The sequence below is a fragment of the Corythoichthys intestinalis genome, chromosome 2 (assembly GCF_030265065.1).
Source record: "Corythoichthys intestinalis isolate RoL2023-P3 chromosome 2, ASM3026506v1, whole genome shotgun sequence".
Lineage (NCBI taxonomy): Eukaryota > Metazoa > Chordata > Actinopteri > Syngnathiformes > Syngnathidae > Corythoichthys > Corythoichthys intestinalis.
In genome coordinates, this window is record NC_080396.1 from 18148858 (window position 1) to 18169673 (window position 20816).

General features: G+C 37.4%; 1 protein-coding gene across 7 annotated transcripts in view; it reads left to right on the forward strand.

Annotated features, from left to right (window-relative positions):
* atp2b3b (ATPase plasma membrane Ca2+ transporting 3b) overlaps window positions 1-20816 on the forward strand; it is a 147973-nt gene that overhangs the window by 108984 nt on the left and 18173 nt on the right. For 3 of the 7 annotated variants that reach the window (XM_057829679.1, XM_057829681.1, XM_057829680.1), the window contains 2 exons: window positions 6836-6943; window positions 7072-7254. In XM_057829679.1, the coding sequence (XP_057685662.1) occupies window positions 6836-6943; window positions 7072-7254 (291 nt within the window). Of the gene's footprint in view, window positions 1-6835; window positions 6944-7071; window positions 7255-12573; window positions 12734-12902; window positions 12960-20816 lie in introns of all 7 variants that reach the window. The other 4 variants (XM_057829682.1, XM_057829683.1, XM_057829685.1 and 1 more) reach the window with 3 other exon arrangements.

Genomic DNA, 20816 nt, shown 5'->3' on the forward strand with positions numbered 1-20816 from the left:
TAATTATTTGATGAAAGCAGTGTTGTTTTCGTCAATCATGACCAGGGGCGCGGCCAGGGATTTTGGGCCCCATGAAAAGATATCACATTGGGCCCCACCATCAGTGCCGGGGGATATACACACATTTAGAGTATCAACTACGTAATTTCCTGCATTCTGGCGAATCTTTACACACTAATTTGTGCATTTTCTGCATTCATTTAAGATGAAAATATATTTATGTAAACATACAGGGTATAGAGCAATAATGAATAGACTGATATCATCTATAAGAAATGTACTGAAAGCCATCTTTTGCAATCTAAATATATTTCTATCAGAAATATTCTCAAAGCAAATACCATAATGAATGACTTAGAGTAAATGTTTTGTTTTAACTTAACTATACTACAGTATACATTACAGTATACAGTATACAACTGCTTTAGTATGAAGAGCTTGCTAAGGGTTTGCCTGCTGTACTGATTAAATGTAAGCTAAAAGTGGAGCAAACACTAGCTAGCAAACAATTACAGTATTTCATTGTGGAGTAGGCTTAGCCCCATCTGCAAACTCACGATCTCCACTATAGGCTAAAGCTCCGAAGTGATGTGAGCTGGGACCTCGTTTCAGAGCTTTGTAATAGACATTACGAGGTTCCAGATGGGGCTGGAGTGGGCTAAGATAAAAGGTTAATTTTCAGCACTACACTGACCCAAGACACCAACCTTCCTTTGTGAAGTAGTTTGTCACATCCTGTTGGCCTTCTCTACCCCCTCTCCTGTTTTGCTTTCTTTTCTTTCCTCTTTTGATAACCCGATTTTTGTTTTGAAAACATTTCTGCAGTACCGAGAACTCAGAGTCATTGATTGGTGTAAATGCGCACCGCTGCTCCCGGTCTGATCGAAGGAAGGGCGGACGAAACCATTTAATGAAAATGCGCGGGGCGGGGGGCTGGCAATACATATGCTCTCTGGGTGTTTACTTTTTGCCAAAAACAAAACAAGGAAAAGAAACGCTTCGTTTTATTCCTATTAAAATTATAATGATTAATGTTTCAATTTGTATACGATTATCTAATGTTCTAATTTTCTTTGTGGGCCCCCATCAGGGCATGGGCACTTAGAATCCGTATCACTTTTCACCCCTATACGGCGCCCCTGATCATGACTATAACGAAAATAGTTCGTCAACAAACAATTTTTTTCATGACGATGACGAGACAATAACTTGCTAAAAACGTGTTTTTGAGAGACTAAAACATAACGAGACTAATGCCAGTTTTCGTCTAACGAGATGAAAATGTGCCATAGTTTCCGTCATATATTTACAATGTGTGACATTTTATGTGTAGTTAGCCTGCATCATAGCAGTGTCTGGTTGTGTCACTCATGTGACGTGCTGCTGTTCTCCAGTCATCAGGACTGCAGACACGGTTAGATTTGTTTTCTTATCTTTGCCAGAGAGAATATGCAATGTTTCTTGTGCCTTGAAATGTCTATGCTGAGTGATCATTACACACTAAATGTAACTCGTAGCGTTAGCATAGCATTCGCGTTTAATTCACGTTAGCATTAGGCTAATGCTAATGGCAAATGTCTTAAACTCTCGGACAACTTTTTTTTACATACAGTTTGTGGCATACTGGTGGGAATAATTAATTGAAAATAACATAAAAACTTGAGTTTTCGCCAACTAAAACTAGACGAAGACAAACTTATTTTGAAATGACTAAAATACGACTAAGACTAATAAGTATTATCGTCCAAAAGACTAAATGGCGCTTTTCCACCTAGACTAAAACGAAAATTAAAAGGGCTGCCAAAAACAGCACTGGATGAAAGAATATTACAGCAATTACAGCAGTAGGAAAGGTTGATATGTTTGCTTAGTTATTGTGTGGTCAATGGAGAAACAGTTCATTTTTAGAGCTGATCTCGTTTGTCTATCAACATCAATGGCAGGCAATGAGTTAAATGTTGCTCTCCACTTGACTGATGAGACAGGAGTCTGGCTTGTCACATCAAGCCATTATCACTCAAGTAGTGAAATCCCGTTATTCACAGTGCATTGCATTTTACAATCCTGACACTTTTCATTCTAATCAGCGCTTCCTGTATTATGGTAGACTTTTAAATAGAGCATTTGGACCTTTTTTCAGAATTAAAAAAAAAATGTTTTATTATCACTAGAGTTGGGCATCGTTTGAAATTGAACAATTACGGCTCCGATTCCGATTCCACATTTCGATTACGGTTCTGAACGATTCTCGATTCCCATTCCTTTAAGAGGCAGGGTAAAAAAAATTGCATTGTTTATCTTAATGTCTTGACTTCTCGATGATTTTTTTAGATTATATGAACTTCTCACAGGGCTATTTTTAACTTGTATATAAATATCAGTCTTTGAACTTGAATGTGAAGTTTCTTTCCACAGGAGTGCTCTTTCACAAAGACGTTTATCTTTCAAAAGCTCACGGAGAAAACATTTACACATATTCTTTTGCCGTACATGTACCTTAGCTGAGAGCTACGACGAAGCGTTAGTATAAATTCTTCTAATGATTATAATTTGATGATCTTTTAATGCTGTTGATTTTAACGGAGGCGGCAATGCGCTAAGTACGTAGCGGCTTAAATAGGCTGAGAAGTCTACTGCTTTAAAATGGTGGCTATTTACTAGTGCCAGCGAGTCTCTCATTTCGCATCTAGTTCTTTATACATGTGCTAACGCCACCGAGTCTGTCATTTCGCATCTAGTTCTATACGGTGATATCTATCGTAGCCTGACGTAATAATACGACTTATTCTCGTACTATTACATCAATCCATCCATCATCTACTGCTTAATTCGGGGTCGGGTCGACAGACGTAAGTTATTGTTTTACTTACCTGGTTCTGACTGGTTAGAGGACCGGTGCCGCGGCACTCAGCTATGCACTTGGCACTCGGCACTTGTATTCCATGAAGCTGGAGGTGTTTAATCATGTGGGTCGTGCAGCCAACTTTGCACGATATAGTTGTGTTGCAAATGTTGCACGAAGCTGACTGGTCATTTTTTTTGTAAAGTTGAGCCAAGCACCGTGTACATGGTTGTAATCAAGTTGCAATGCACAAGCACACACTTCATGTGGCTTGTTCGTGGTTTTTGGCAGCAATTTTTTTTCCTTTTGTCGGTCAGGGCATCGAAATATAGAATTAAAATTTAGAAATTCGGACAGTTCCGGGAGCATCGGAGTGTTATAACATCGATACTCGATGCCCAACATAATCACACAGTTTAAGTAAATACAAAATGTAGTTTCTGAATGTAAACTGTATTTGGTTGAGGGGATAATACAGTAACCCAAACCCATTGGGTCCTGATTACTTAGACTTAGTGATTTTTCAGGTTTTTAGTCACTTTTTTTTTTGCTATGTATGTATTTATTTATTTATTTATACTATAAAATTATACTCAGGTGCAACTTGTGTATGTTTTTTTTTTTTTTTTCACATTAACGGCTATGAGAAGGGTGGTCTAGGCGCGCCTTCAAAACTAAGGGATTTGGTGGATTTCGTATTGATTTGGAGTTGGATCAAGAGTTTGTGAACAAGTTATGTTTTTTTAGGCTATATCTTTCTGTAGTTATTTGAAAAAATATTTGAGCCTGTTGTTCTCAATTTGATTGTTATTTCAATCATTTATAATGTTTTTTCTTGGTCTCTGATAAAATACAATTCCTCCCAAAAAGGCAACTTATGTTTTAATGCAACTTATGTAGGCGTTTTAAATCTATTTTCGTTGGGGATTTTTGGGCAACTTATACTCAGGTGCGACTCAAACCGAAAAATACAGTACGAACGATTGCTGCCAAACCTTCCAGGCAAAATGGATTGCAGTTCTGGTGCCGTCAATGGCAGCCAATGAGTTAATACTTAAAAATGAAAATAAAACCATCATTAAAAAAATACATATATCTCATACAACCAATTCCGATCCTATGAAAATGTCGTGATCGGGCGCAATTTCCAATCACGTGATCAGATCAGGGACATCTCTACAAGTCACTATTTTTGGTAATTAAAAAAACTGGACCTCCTAAGAACATGATGTCCAGGACTCGATTTAAATTAAATTAATTTTTAATTCTAAAATCATTATTGCATTTATTGTATTGTTTATTGAAATACAGTGGTATATCTATGTAAGAACGTCTCTTTATCCAGAATTTTAAGGCCATTGGCTATTGCCCAGCATTCCTGGCATCCAATTGGCTAAGCGGGACCTGTACTGTACGTGTATGTGTGTATCCCATTGTCTTCTACATTCACCTCATGTGTTCCGACAGCTTTCCATGAGTGTATTTACTTTCATTCTTTACTCTATTCTTAGTTTTTCACATTTTGCACAACTCAGATTTTATGTTTTTTGTGCAATAATATAATTTTAACATGTATTTGTATATGTTTTGATGCATTTTTATTAGTGCTGTCAAACAGTTAAAAAATTTAATCTAGTTAATCATATGTCAACTGTGTGATTAATCATGATTAATCACATTTCCCTCAGGATGAATAAAGTTGCTCTTCAGGAAAAAAACTTAGGAAAATACTATAATTGACTTAAAAAAAATTTAAGATGAAATGTATGATGTGTGAATGAATTAATACTTGACCAAATAGAGTTTTAAAATTTTATTTAACAACTCAGCTTGTATAAAATAAAAAAATAAAATAAATTGTCTGTGTTATATACAGCAAAGAGCTTTAACAAATTAAAGTGCCTCAGACTAACAATGTGGCTCAAGTACCGTTTGGCATATTACCCAAAATTAACTAACAATTTAAAGAGCAGACAAGCACAATACAGTAACAATAGCTAGTGTTTCAAAAAAATGTGTAAACAACTTGTCTGTTAAATTGAGCATTTCACACAAATAAATGCAGCATTTGCAGTTTACACCAAATGGCCTGAAAGCTGTGTGAGATATAAAAAAAATAAACTGTAAAATTTCACACACTTAACTGAAAAACATTACAATAAACTGTGTGTCAAGGTGTTTAGAAACACTGCTTAAGTTAGCCAGTCATACTCTATATTTTTTTAACCAAATGCTCAGGCAAGCTAGCTTGTTGACATTTTCAGATAACAGAGCAGACCTTTTCTTTTGAACAATGTGCCCTGTCAAAGAAAACAGTCTCTCGCATGAAACGGTTTTGGCAGGTGTGACCAGATACTTTTTTGTAAGGTGGGCCAGCTTACTGTGGGCACCACTGTGCGCAGATCACCATTGTAGTGGACATAAGTCGATGCTGGCACTGCCTTGTACATGTCTAGTGGTTTATCATTGGTTGTTGTTGCTGTTTGTTGTCATTTGATTTTCAAGGCCCTCGTCTTCAACTATGATCATTGGTCTACACTCTACAGTCTCTGGCTACCCAAGTAGCGATAGCAGTAATCAACCTACTTGATGTCTTTTTGTTGACAAGTCCGAGTCCGCACGCTGCCAGTGTAGCTTGATGACTGCGGCTTGTTCCCGCAGTGTTAGCGTCATTGCTAACACTAGCGAAGATATGCTTTGCCCGAAGGAGGTACTTTAGGCAGGTTGAGCTTCGATCGAAGGGCAGTTCATTACAGCAGTATGTGCACACAACTTTGGTTTAATCCAGATTTCCATTAGGCAGCTTTTTAAAACGGAATTTGCCATGAAGCAGTCCTGGGTCATCATCCTCACTCATCGTGGGTGGCTGCATTTTGTCCTGCATTGCTGCGCGGAGAATGTAAACATCAGCGTGTGGGACTACGGGAGGCAGTTGTGGCCAAATTTAGTGTGAGCGGTAAATTGCGTTATTTTTTTTTTTTAATGCGTTAATATTTCCAGATTAATCATGGTCGTTAACGCGTTATTGTTGACAGGCCTAATTTTTATGCATTATAAACGATTTATGTCTGAATTTTGGGGGTTTAGGAACGGATTAGGGCATTTACATGGAAAATGCATCTCTACTTACAGAATTTCACGTTAAGAAACTACTTCCAGAACCAATTCATATCGTAAGTAGAGGTACCACTGTATATATAATGAATACATAGATTTAAAAATGAGTATAATGTAAAGAAATAAACATACAGTATTAATAAATTTAAAATGAATAAAACCAGAAATACACTGTTTATGACCCTCGGTACGCAGACTATGCAGCTGCTTAGGGCCCCTGACCACTAGAGGGCCCTCAATCTGGCAATTGTTTAATTTATATTCTATTTTGTTTACTACAGTTTGCTTTATTTGACTTTTGTGTGTTTTGATACTTGATTACAAGCTTAAAAAAATAAAAGTTCTTTCCTCTTTTAGAAAAAGGTTTGGCGCTATCTGCTGTAAGTACTGACAATCATTTGGGGTGAGAAGTTTGAAGTATGCAGTGCAACAAAATCTGATTAATATACAAAATATGGACGTATGGCTTGGATTGCATGTATGGGTTTCACAGTACACTGTGACGAAATGGTGGGCAAAAAATATGGGCCCCTTTGCATTATTTTGCTTAGGGCCCCCAAATGGGTTATAGTTGATTGTTTTTTTCTCTTTGCCGGCCATTGACAACAACCTGCGTCCAACTCATTTAAACTGGGAACCAGCTGTGAATACTTATACTTCAATACCATTGACAACACTAGACGTCCAATCTATTCTTGCAGGGAGTGGTGGCAGCCTCTCACAGTTAGAATTGATTGAACATCTAGCGCTGTCAATGGCAGCCAGTGAGTTCAACAAGTACCGTAAGGGACTAAGTGTCTTATAGAGAGTGTTGATGCAACAGTTTTCTGTCCATGCTGTCAAGTCCTTATTCAAATGTGTTTGTGTCTGCTTTAGATTGTGATTGTGCAGTGGGGAGGCAAGCCATTCAGTTGTGCTCCACTCAACGTGGAACAGTGGCTCTGGTGTCTGTTTGTGGGTGTTGGAGAGTTGCTTTGGGGTCAGGTAAGAACCTCTTCAGCTTTGCTGGCTAAGTAGGAGCTTTTGAAGTGGAACGATGCAGTGCCATTCAACAGTATTACTGGATGACGTCACATTTGCAGTAGTGAAAATGTAACAAAGCTGACGTCCAGGTGATTGCGACTGTCCCGGCGGAGCGGTTGCCGTGCCTGAAGGAAGCGGGTCTCGGTCTGGAGCCCGGAGAAGAAGAAGGGGAGGAGCTAGCAGAGGACGAAGAGGAAATTGACTGCGCTGAGAGAGAGCTACGTCGTGGACAGATCCTCTGGTTCCGAGGCCTCAATCGCATCCAGACTCAGGTACAGTAAGAATGATGAGACTGAGATCCAAAATGCAACATTTGATGCCACTGTACAGTTTGTTCTTGAAATACTGTGCTTTTTATCTCCTAATATGTTCTTCTCTTTAACACAGCCAGCATTACAGTATGTTGTGCTCTGACTCACATCATTATTCTCTCTTAATTTAGAAGAGGCATTTTGTAAGATGCAACTCATCGTGTCTGCGTGTTTGCATGTATGTATAAAAGTACTCACACTCAAAAAGTAAAAAAGGAAAAATATTAGAGAACAAATATAAAAAGTACAGTTGCATTTTAACCATTTTTACAGTAAATATATACTTTACCTGTTTTTATCATTGCCAGAAACCTCCAGTGCAAATATATTGGATGTCTGTCACTGACAATGGCAGTGAATGTTTTGAAATGACAAATCATCACTATGCCAAATCTAGCTGTTTTAATTTATGGTAGCTCTACAAATGTTTTTTCCCGGAGCTGCCAATTATGTTCAATAAGACAGATAGCAAGTGACCAGGCTACCAATCTGTTTTGGTAAAGTTTTAAAAAAAACATCCATCCATACCGCTTGTACAACTGTTATGCTGCACTGTGAAAAGTGTGACAACGCAGTGATTTAGATCATTCTGGCAACCAATACTGAGCTTCAATTCACACTGGGGCCCATGGTCTTACAGTTATTAATTAAACAAGTCATAATTCTTCTGTAAATTGATCAATTGGAAGATGTGTTGCCAAAACCATGTGATTAGCTATTAGATGACTTCAAGCTTTCAAAGTCATTGGAGACTAAAAATGGTGACTAATCTCTGCACCGTATCTTTTTTTATGTGACATCATGATCAGGTTGGTTGTACAGTTTTTTTTTTTAACAACATTGTAGAAAATATTGTCATTTTTTAAAACTGTGTAAAATACATGTGAAAAGTGGACAAAAGTACAGTAACAAAGTACAGTGGTGCCTTGACATAATTTTTTTTTCATACTGAGTCAAAATTATTTTCCGAACAGATCATGTGACTAGCACCTTAGACGGTCATTTGCTTTAGTTAGCCAAAACCACCTGAGGACCGAAGAGGCAAGATGGATATACGGAATTTATTCAAACGTAAGCTTTCAGAAGCGGCAACAACTAGTGAGCAAGAACCAAGGATTGAAAATGTGGACCATGAAACGCCAAAGAGCACTGCCAAAATGGTGAGCGGAGTTTCAATTTTCCCCACTAAAGACGCTAATTGTACAACAGACACGATCCACCACTGGCGGGCGTACCATATTCAATGGAGGACGATTTTGGCGAAAATCATGGCTGTCCTAAACAGCCTGATTTAGAATTCCTCTCATAAATGATGGGAAACAAAAAAAAAAAAAAAAACTGCTCATTTTCAACTTACTATTCTAAATATTCTTGTGAGTTGATTTTATTTCTGACACTGCGTTTTGCGGTCATCAACATGTTGTGCCCGCCCTCCCCCAAAATTCAAACTCCGCCTATGAACACTGGAGTTCATGTGTTTTGCCTTGAATGCGGTCAGCAGGAATGGTTCTAAGGGGGGTCAAGGTGGGCAATCCCCCCCCCCCCAATTCCAGAGAGCACCGCCAAAATGGTGAGCGGAGTTTCAATTTGGCTCACTAAAGACGCTAATTGTACAACAGACGAGTGCTGCAACAATTAATCGATTAACTCGAGTATTCGATTACAAAAAAAGATTCGAATTCAATTTTGCTGCTTCGAATTGGTTTATTTTGAAAGCTTGCATTTAGTTTTATTGATTTGGGTCGATACACTGCGCCCTAGTCTGCCTCATTTCACATCGCTGAATCCAGCTGCTCCATATTAGGACCAACATAAGCCGAGTTTTGTTTGAGCTAATGTTTTTTTTTTTTATGCATTCGTAATTTAGTTTACTGGTATGTTTAGACGTTGCTTTTTTTGTGGGAATATGTGTCTGAACCATTTGTTAGAGCAGCGTTTAAAAAAAAAAAAAAAGTTAGCATTTTATAGCATTTAAGCAAGCAGACTTTTGCTATGTAAGTTTGCCATTGTTCTTTTGTTGTACATAGAGCATTATTTTTTTCTAAATATCGTTGGAGGCTCAGCTCAGGTATTTTAATTTTTCATATTCCTTATCCGATTACTCGATTATTCGAACTAACTTGTTCATCGATTAATCGACTACTAAAATGAACGATAGCTGCAGCCCTACAACAGACACGAGCCACCAATGGCGGGCGTACCATATTAAATGGATGACGATCTTGGCGAAAATTATAGCTGTCCTAAACAGCCTAAACATGTTGTGCCCCCCTCCCCCAAAAGTCAAACTCCGCCTATGAACACTGAAGTTCATGTGTTTTGCCTTGAATGCGGTCAGCAGGAATGGTTTTATGGGGGGTCAAGGTGGGCAAGTGGCCCTGCCCTCCCTCCCAAATCTATGCCGAGGGCCAAAAAAAAAAATCTCTGAACATACCAGACATGGATATTGTGTTTTACCTGTGTTAGTAAAATAGTAACTTGGAGGCACCGGTGCTAATGATGTGTCATTCGCGAACAAATCGGCTTTTAGAGCCGGCTCTTTGAAGTGAACGACGGGAGCCGGCTCCTAATAGGGGGCCGATTTTTTTTTCTCTCCTGTCCCCCCCCCCCCCCCCCCCCCCTTCGGTTAAAGCCGCACGTGATCGGTCAAGATTCGTGGTAGAAGAGGGAGGGTTACACACACACACTGCAGTGAGGAGAAGGAGGAGGGGTTAGATATATATTAATCTATATATATAATATATATATGTATTAGGGCTGTCAAAATTATCGCGCTAACGGGCGGTAATTATTTTTTTTAATTAATCACGTTAAAATATTTGACGCAATTAACGCACAAATGCCCCTCTCAAACAGATTAAAATGACAGGACAGTGAAATGTGTACTTGTTGTATTTTACGGAGTTTTGTCGCCCTCTGCTGGCGCTTGGGTGCGACTGATTTTATAGGCTTCAGCACCCATGAGCATTGTGTAAGTAATTATTGACATCAACAATGGCGGGCTACTAGTTTATTTTTTGATTGAAAATTTTACAAATTTTATTAAAACCAACACATTAAGAGGGATTTTAATATAACATTTCTATAACTTATACTAACATTTACCTTTTAAGAACTACAAGTCTTTCTATCCATGGATCGCTTTAACAGAATGTTTGTAGTGGTAATGCCATCTTGTTCATTTTTTGTTATAATAAACAAATACAGTACTTATTTACCGTATGTTGAATGTATATATCCATCTTGTGTCTTATCTTTCCATTCCAACATTAATTTACAGAAAATATGGCATATTTTATAAATGGTTTGAATTGCGATTAATTGCGATTAATTACGATTAATTAATTTTTAAGCTGTAATCAACTCGATTAAAAAATGTAATTGTTTTACACCCCTAATATATATATATATATATATATATATATATATATATATATATATATATATATATATATATACATATATATATATATATATGATTTTGACAGCCCTAATATATATATATATATATATATATATATATATATATATATTAGGGCTGTCAAAATCATCGCGTTAACGCGCGGTAATTAATTTTTTTAATTAATCACGTTAAAATATTTGACGCAATTAACGCACATGTCCCGCTCAGACAGTATTCTGCCTTTTGGTAAGTTTTACAGCAAGGCTTTTTGTGCTGCAGCACAACAGCGAACTCTTGTGGTCGCTTTGCGACATGGTTTCTTTTTTTCTTGCCAGTTCATATGGCTGCACGACGTCTCGGGCTGAAGCCTACATGCTAATGTTGTGCTTATATGATCCTTGGACAAGATCTGTCCGTAAGTATGGTTGTTGTAAAGAATGTACATATTATGTTAGTAAGCGAAATGTTCTATTTTTTGTATGAGACGCTTTTTGTTTATGTTTAGTGAACCTGAATAGCGTGCTAAGCTAACGTTGTTGCTAATGCAATGCTTGTGTACTTTTTTTTTTGTAGTTTTATGACGGTCTAAAGAGGACAATGGTTTGAGGCTATTTTATTAATAAATCAGATGAAAAAGGAAGAAGTCTGATTATTAAGGCGTCGTTCACTAGCTGTCTAGCTTTGGAAAAAGTAGACGCTTCGGAGTGAGGACAGCATAGACAGATTTAAATGACAGTAGAGTGAAATGCCCACTACAGTCCTTATGTACCGTATGTTGAATGTACAGTGGGGAGAACAAGTATTTGATACACTGCCAATGAATTTTCCCATTGGCAGTGTATCAAATACTTGTTCTCCCCACTGTATATATCCATCTTGTGTCTTATCTTTCCATTCCAACAATTTATTATACAGAATATAAATAATTTACAGAAAAATATGGCATATTTTATAGATGGTTTGAATTGCGATTAATTGCGATTAATTACGATTAATTAATTTTTAAGCTGTAATTAACTCGATTAAAAATTTTAATCGTTTGACAGCCCTAATATATATATATATATATATATATATATATATATATATATATATATATATATATATATATATATATATATATATATATATATATTAGATAATATATGGTTATGATATGGTTTTTCTTAAAGCTAATCTTGGTTAAAGACTAGCTAAAACTTTTACCTGGATGCTGGTTTTTTTCTTTTGTTTTACAAATTTTAATAATTTGTTGTGTGGTAATCAAAGCTTACTCATGTTGTTTTACTGTAAATAGTTAAAAGCTTATAAATATACACAATAAGCGATTGGAACTTTTTGTTGACCTTGTTTTTAGATGGGTCTTTGTTTTTGTACTTTATAATTTATTTTTTGTAGCACTCCATGTTGTACTCCATGTTGAGTATGTTCAGAAGAATATAAATAAAGTCATATAAATAATAAATATTTGATATACTGTATATTTTTTACATTAGTAATTCATTTTACGCATAATTTTACATTATTTTCGGTAGTAATTTAATTTAAGCAACAAAAAAACTGAGGATCCATTTGGGAGCCGAAAGAGCTGGCTCTTTTTAGTGAGCTGAGCCAAAAGAACCGGCTCTCTAAAAAGAGCAGGAATTCCCATCACTAGGCACCACTGTATTTGTACTTACCTTGAAACACTATGTGTGTGTCTGTGTTTTTGTGCGCGCGTGCATTTGAAAGAGCATCAGTACAGGCACCGACGCTGACAAAAGGCAGTGTTCTCCACATGGAAATGAGTAGGAGGCACCCGTGACGAGGGGATCCCACACCGGGTCCGCTCCCCCTCTGCCTTCACTGAGTGCCAATGTTTTATCTCTGTCCTGCAGATGGAGGTAGTGAGCACATTCAAGCGAAGTGGCTCGTTTCAGGGAGCAGTGAGAAGGCGCTCCTCCGTGCTCAGTCAGCTCCACGACGTAAACACTATATCTACCCCCTCTCACGTAGCTCTCTCCACCGCAACAGCCAATACCAGCCCGGCCCCAGGGAGTGAGTCCGCCGAAAGCATGCACACACGGTCTCACATACACGCACACACGACATGCACGGCACGTGGACTTGCAGTATTTTATGGTTGTGCCCCCCTCCAGCTCGCCCGCTGCTCATGCGTGTACAACGTATCCTCTATTCTTTTTTTCTTACTCTCCCTTTCAAACAGCACCCGGTCCTGACCAGCTGTGCAATTCTGGTCTGATCTGGTCTGGTCCAAATCCAGGTCTGGTCCCAGTGCAGAGTGTTTGGTTTTATTGTTTGGTGTTGAGTGTGGTGCAGGAGGCTGCCTCGTTTTTCGCTCTCTGTGTCAAGAGTCCTGCCAGAGGAAGGCTCATGTTTGAAGTAGAAATGGGGAAAATCAATGTGGAAATTTAGCCCAATAACAAAAGGAAAATTGTATAAATCAGAGGTGTCAAACTCATCTTTGATGTTGAGGCTACATAGTAGTTTTCTGTCTACAAACTAGGGCTGCCACGATCAATCAATTATCGATAACTATTCGATTGTCATCAACTATTTTAATACTTGAATATTTTTGAGCCTCTAAATTACAATTTTTTTTTTTTTTTTCAATATTTCTATGTTTATCGTAATTAAAAAACAAAAAGGAGACAAACAGTAATTATTATTTTATTTTTTTTATTTGTATATTTTGCAGTTGCTGTCCCCAGGTAGCGGAATAGCCTGCCCCGTGAAATCCACACCATTACGAATCTAGGCCGTTTTAAAGAAATACTTGGTAGCTTTTCAGTTTTGGTCGATTTTAGCGACACCAAGAGACAAAAGCAGCAATGTTTTGCCTTAAGGAAGTCTGCGTTTCCCATGAGGACCAGCGCTAAGTTTCCCATGAGGACCAGCGCACACCCGCATAGTTTCGTAAAATGATGATGGTCGGCTGCAGATGGATTAAACAACATTTCTGTTTCCAACCGCTGTGTGAAGGATGAATAGTAGTAAGGTAATGAATCCAGTTGTGGCTAAACAATAGCATATAACAGTTAGCAACCGTGTGGCTAACCCGCTCTGACGAGTTCGGTTCAGGGGAGGGGGATCACGCCAGCGAGTGAACGCTGGGTCAATGTTTATTCTGCATATCCTGGTAGTGTGTCTTTTTTCCCTCCTCAGACAAAACTTTTTGTCTCCTTGCGCTCTGCCGTCTTTGTAGAATTTGCACGAAAGCGTTTACATCGACTTCCGTCTTTATAATGAATGGGGAAAGGAGGCAGTGACGTATGCCGCAAACAATGTTCCCTCTAATTTTTCATGTGTCACACACAAGCTCCTTGAGCACACTAAGGAACACTGTGAGTAACATCAGATGTGTACTCTGTGGCCACACACCAGTATCACGCCTGTTCAAAACTTATGATCATATCAAGTTACATGGCTTAATAAAAGAATTAAATTACAGCGGCTATTTGCATTAGTTTACCTTTAGTACAATTGATTTTGCCCACTTAAAATGAAAAAGACAAAAAAATCTTGTTGTTCATGTGATGTGCACTATATTATACGTGAGAGTCCTGTTTTAACCATAGGAAGAGTAGTAGGAAGAGGCTGGGTAAGGTCCAGTTGCGGCATGGGTGAGTTAATAAATAAAACATAATGCACAACCAGAATGGGAGTATATCAAGCTCAAACATTAAAACTATTCAGACAATAAAGGACACTCAAGATTCATGTTCTCCATGCCTAAGAAGTAGGGTTGTTCCGATCATGTTTTTTTGCTCCCGATCCGATCCCGATCGTTTTAGTTTGAGTATCTGCCGATCCCGATATTTCCCGAGCCGATTGCTTTTTTTTTTGCTCCCGATTCAATTCCAATCATTCCCGATAATTTTTCCCGATCATATACATTTTTCCCGATCATATACATTCTGGCAATGCATTAAGAAAAAAATGAATAAAACTCAGACAAATATATACATTCACCATACAGTACATAAGTACTGTATTTGTTTGTTATGACAATAAATCCTCAAGATGGCATTTACTTTATTACCATTCTTTCTGTGAGAGGGATCCACGGATAGAAAGACTTGTAATTCTTAAAGGATAAATGTGACTTTGTATATTGTGACTAAATATTGCCATCTAGTGTATTTGTTGAGCTTTCAGTATATGATACTGTAGCCATTTAACTGTTCTTCCCAAATGCATGATGGGAAGTGCAACCATGACTGTGTGTAGTGGCACCAATTGATATATCCTCTCTGCATTGGGAAATAACATAGGGTGTTAAGAAAAAAATCAACTACTACCTGTCCTCCCCACATTGCTTCCCATGATATTTTTAATTGTTGAGAGAGGGATTGTAAGGCTTTAGCCAATAAAAAAAGGTTTCAAAGACTGCCAAAATTCACTCTACTCATTATACGCTGCTTTTTAGCTCTATATATAGGTAAAACGCCGCCATTATAGATTGAACACGACAATGCGTGAGTGGATCGTGCAGCGCATGTGTTAATTGCGTTAAATATTTTAACGTGATTAATTAAAAAAAATAAAATAAATTACCGCCGTTAACGCGATAAATTTGATATCCCTACATTAAGCCAAAACTAAAGACTCTGGATGAGTGTAGGACATTTTGTCTGTATGTAAAATACAATTAGAAAACGATTTAATTAAAAAATAAATATATATTAAAAAAAGAAATGTCCGATATTTTTTTGCCGATTCTGATGCTTTGACAATGACGTGATCGGACCGATCAGTCGGGATGCATCTTTACTAAGAAGCTATATACCCTAGGATAATTTTAAAAGATAAATATATATTTTTTTAAATTACCATTTTTTTAATCTCAGTTTCATAGCTTGTTCTTCTATTTGCACATACCTCGACAGTCATTCCATCTTAAAAGAACCACAAATTTCTTTTTTACTTTGGCTTTATCAGTGTAGTATGGCTGCCTGTTCCTTTCGCCATGATAACTGGTTAGCATTTGTTAAATCCGCTGCTTGATGAGTGTAGTATGGCTGCCTGTTCCTTTCTCCATGATATATGGTTAGCATTTGTAAACTCCGCTGCACTGTTAACTAGCTTACCTGCACGGCGCGTATGGGCAGGGCACCTATACGCAACACTGTCAATGCTATGATTATCTGGGTAGCTTAAGTGAAGTGAATTTTATCGTTTTATTGGCTAGATACCTGTTGTTCATTGAGTTACGTTGTAAAATGGTACAGAAAACAATTTTGTTGGTCTAATTAACTAGATTATATCAGTTTGTAAAAATTAGCAGTTGAATGATGCTTCAGTAAATCAGCACAGGAGTCTAGCTCACTTTTCAGCCTTTATTTTTCTCTGCACTTACTCAGGTAATGCACCTCACAGCTACTGTATATACAATCGTGGTGTAGTAACCCACCAATGGGAGCCTCGGGTTTCCGTATCGAAGGCACCAACAGGAGCGTCGCGTTGCTGTATCGAATGCACCAATAGGAGTATCGCATTGCCGTATCGAGTGCACCAATAGGAGTCTCGCGCACACATCAACACATCACTGCGGTGCCAACAGTAGTCGTAGTGACACTACAATAGGTTTCTATTGAATTTTATTTTGTGCGCTGCATATTTTCTTGTGCGCAGAGTATGTGCAAGCAGTGCGCAAGTGCGTAAAGCAGTCAGCACATTTGTAGTTTTTTTCCTCAAAGTTAATTAGTGCCGGTGAAAGCGATACAGACCCCCTCAAGATACAAAAGAGGTGTCATTCAACCAGTTTTCAGTCAACATATTATCACAAATGTTATTAAAGGTTGAAAAGTTACCAAGTGTTGCTTTAAATCACAGTTAAAGACCTACTTTTTTAGACTTTCTTTTTAGTGTAGCCTGGTTTTATTTCTTAAGGGTTTTAATTAGGGCTGTCAAACGATTAAAATTTTTAATCGAGTTAATTACAGCTTAAAAATTAATTAATCGCAATTAATCGCAATTCAAACCATCTATAAAATATGCCATATTTTTCTGTAAATTATTGTTGGAATGGAAAGATAAGACAAGATGGATATATACATTCAACATACGGTACATAAGGACTGTATTTGTTTATTATAACAATAAATCAACAAGATGGCATTAACATTATTGACATTCTGTTAAAGTGATCCATGGATAGAAAGACTTGTAGTTCTTAAAGATGAATATTAGTACAAGTTATAGAAATGTTATATTAAAACGCCTCTTAATGTTTTCGTTTTAATAAAATTTGTAAAATTTTCAATCAAAAAATAAACTAGTAGCCCTATTCTGTCCTCAATGTGTGTGAGTACACAAATTGACAGATAGCGAACATAAGTTCCAAAAAGAAATCAGACGGTGTGGCAAAGTTGCATGGGCTTTACTGAAGTCATCTCTTTTTGACAGGAGCACGTTTCTTGTATTTTTGTAAAACTGAAAATAACAAGGCAATGTGTCAATTACTTGCATAAATCACAAAATAACATAAAATGTACACACACGTGTCCATTTGAGCAGTAGCACTAGCCAATTAGCTCACAAGCATCTAACAATGTAACTGCATTTCACCATATATGTGGACAAATTCAAATACACATCATCAATAACTATCTAATGCTCATGAATATAAACAAAGGAGGAATATAGCTCACAAGCGATGCATGTATTAGACACAAACAGCGTGATGGGGCTATGAGAACTGCCACTGAATACTGGATGCGGACGTTAGCTGGTCTGAATAGCACTGTCTATTAGTGTGAGTTCGCGTTGACATATAATCACGTCAGAAAAGCGCGCCGAAACCCAAATAATCAGCTGCACTGAATCGCCAGCAGAGGGCGACATTACGCCACATAACATATGCAAGTCACACCCAAGCGCCAGCAGAGGGCGGAAAAACTCCATAAAACACAATTAACAAGTTGGCCTTTCACTGTACTGACATTTAAATCTGTCTGAGCGGGCCTAGTGCGTTAATTGCGTCAAATATTTTAACGTGATTAATTAAATAAATTAATTAACGCCCGTTAACGCGATAATTTTGACAGCCCTAGTTTTAATGTTTTCGGATTTGATCTGTTTTATTGTTTTACTTGACGCGTTATCACGCGTTGTTGTGTTTTTCTTTCTTAATGTCATTGTATGATACATTCTTGCCTTTTCTTTATCATGAACTTTATTTATCGTTCTTGTAAGACACTTTGAGGACCTTTCGGGTTTTGTAAGGGGCTATGGAAATACATTTATCGTTTTTTATCTTTTTTTTTTATTTATCGTTATTTGACTATAAATATAAAAAGAGGCAATAATGTAATGTATTTTTTTTACATTTTAATTTCTTTGATTAAAAAGAAAAAGGAAAAAACAAAATGTTCTTTTATTTCTTTTTTTTTTCATTCATTTCTTCAAGAAATAAAAACAGTAAACATTTTGAGGACAAGAGAAATGTTAATGCACATGATTCTGTTTCGCAGGCCACACAAAATGATGTAGCGGGCCAAATCTGGCCCCCGGGCCTTGAGTTTGACACCTGTGATCAAATTAATTCTAGAAAGTAGGAAGGATCGAACATCACAGAGCAAAGGAGAGCTCCTGCTGCACCATGTCCTCTTTACTGTGTGTCAATAAGGTCAAGCCAGGTTACCGTGTTTGACGCCTGCTTTAATTGTAAAGGAGTCGAACGAAAAAAAAAGCACGCCATATTTCTGGGAGTCGTATTCTTCAAAGGCTAAAATTTGAGCACTGTCCAAAATGCTTCATCAAATGTAAACCTTCGAGTATAAAAGCCCTAAAAAACGCTGCCATTACAAGTTAAGTTGGCCTTTTTCCTTCTTTTTCTGATGCTCTTACCTTTGTTAAGCGTGTTGTGGATTGACTTTGTGTAACACTACTTGCAGCTTCAATATCTCACATTTGCCTTTCATCCTGAACTCTCAGAAAAGTTGTGGTTTCTCTTCCTGTCTCTAAGTTTGTTAACTTTCTCTCTTTCTCCAATGCGGCTCTTGACTTTGTCTGTGTTGTGTATATATATATTTTTTATTTATTTATTTATTTTTTTAGATATTGCAGGTTTCCTGTTTGCTCAAAGTATACTTTATGAAATGTACTCTGTCCGTCTATAAGTAGAGTTGTTATCAAGTAGATGTATTTGGATTGTACCAGATCTAAATACAGGCTCTTGTCTAGAGTAACGATAAGATTTCTTTAGATTTTCTCATCATTTATTTCCCCGTTCCGCCTTCTTTTGTCATTTCCCTTGTCCTTGATTTGATCCCTTTTCGTCATTTTTCCATCTTATGTGGACAGTAGCACCACCCACCTCATGTTTCCTCTTGATTTCTCTGTATGTCAGTTCGGCGAGTGTGTTTGCGCGTGAACTTGCTGATGTATCCCAAGCCTCCTTTGTCATCTCTTGCGTGTGCGTGGGAAGACACTTGTGTGTATGGCCAGGTGTGCGCCGGTGCTTTTGACGTGTTTTTTGTGTGTTGGTGTGTGCGCATGCTTGTGCTGTCTCATCATCAGTCTTCTCAGTTGCTTCTCCTTTCCAACCTTGCTCCGTCCCTCATGCCCTTTTACCTCCTGCCATTCCATGCTGCCTCCTTCTTCATCATGCGCTATCAACTCAAGTGATGAAGGGCTATAGACGGAGAGGCTCACGTCTGCGCTAAAACACACTGCTTTCTTGATTGTGGTCGTTCTCTACAAACACAAGGACTTGTCGTTCTTAGAGAAAGATTCTGTCTTTCCATCACGATTGCCGCATAGCATGAAATGTACAGTATTTCGTTTTCGCCACAGGACCTGTGAATTTGAGCTGAAACACAATGACCGGTTGATAGTGAAGTTGTGTGTGCAGTGTATATAGCAGCAAGTGTAAAATTGATGAAGAACTCTGGGTTGTTCCAGGTTTTAGGACATTTTACATCCCACCTTTCACATTTTAAATACTCCACATACAAGATACTAAAACACGCAGTTTCTGAGTAAATTTACTTGTCATGAGGCCGAATTTTACAACAACAAAAAATGGGGGGGACAAAGAACGCTTGAAAACATTTGTTGAAATTATCAATAAGGTTGGAATTCCTCATAATGACTAAATTAAATCACAAATAAAACAGTTAAAATGATATTTAAATTTCTTTTTTTCTGTATTATGTTTCTTTGCTGCTGGAGACATCATTAGTTTCAATAAACATATTTCACATATTAATAATCATGAAACGTGTGTTCCACAACATGCATGACAACCTGTTACCATAAGCTTATCATGGTAGAAGAAAGCAGTGGATCACCTACAGTAATAGGTCGACTTGACATCATCAGACAGTTTTCCAAAAGAAAAGGACGAGCATATTTGTGTACTTGCTTTAAAATAAGACAATTGTTATTTTTGTTTGCTTATTTAGCTTCATGGGTTTTTCCTCTTGATTTGCAGTAACGGCTACAAAAACAGCTAGTTTCTCCTCCTAGAATAAGCTAACAGTACGGATTTGCACCTGTCTACATCGCAATTCAAACTTCGCGCCCATTACGGATTTTTTTTTTTTCAATTAAAAAAAAATAAAATAAAAATACAGTATTATATTTTAAAATGTTAAGATATATGCATGTGGCGGAAAACACAGACAAGGTTGAAAAAGCAGTTTCTGCTCTTGCACTCCTCTTTAAAAAAAAAACTGCTGCATTTTAAGCCAAAACAACTGTTGTGTTTGATAGAACAATATTTGTATATGCTGCCATAGCAGATTCATCGCGCATTAAGCCCCGGAACTATTTTTAATTTGCCCGTTTTACCCTGAAAACCCCCGTTTACAGACGTCGCGCAACCGCTTTTGTTTCAACCCAGCCATAAAACGAAGGTGATTAATTATATTTATTATTCAAATTGTCATTTTTAGCTTTGAATCATCAATTGATGTGCAATATTTCGTAAAAAAAAAAAAAAAAAAAACCGACTTTAACAAATTATTCATTCGCATATTCGCATACTTTTAAACAAATGACGTCACAATGGAAAAAAATGGCATCCGTAAAAGAGTCACGGATTTTTACCTCATAACTATCGCTTAATTGTATTTTGTTTCTGTCGCATTTTTTCCCGTTATCTTAGATGATA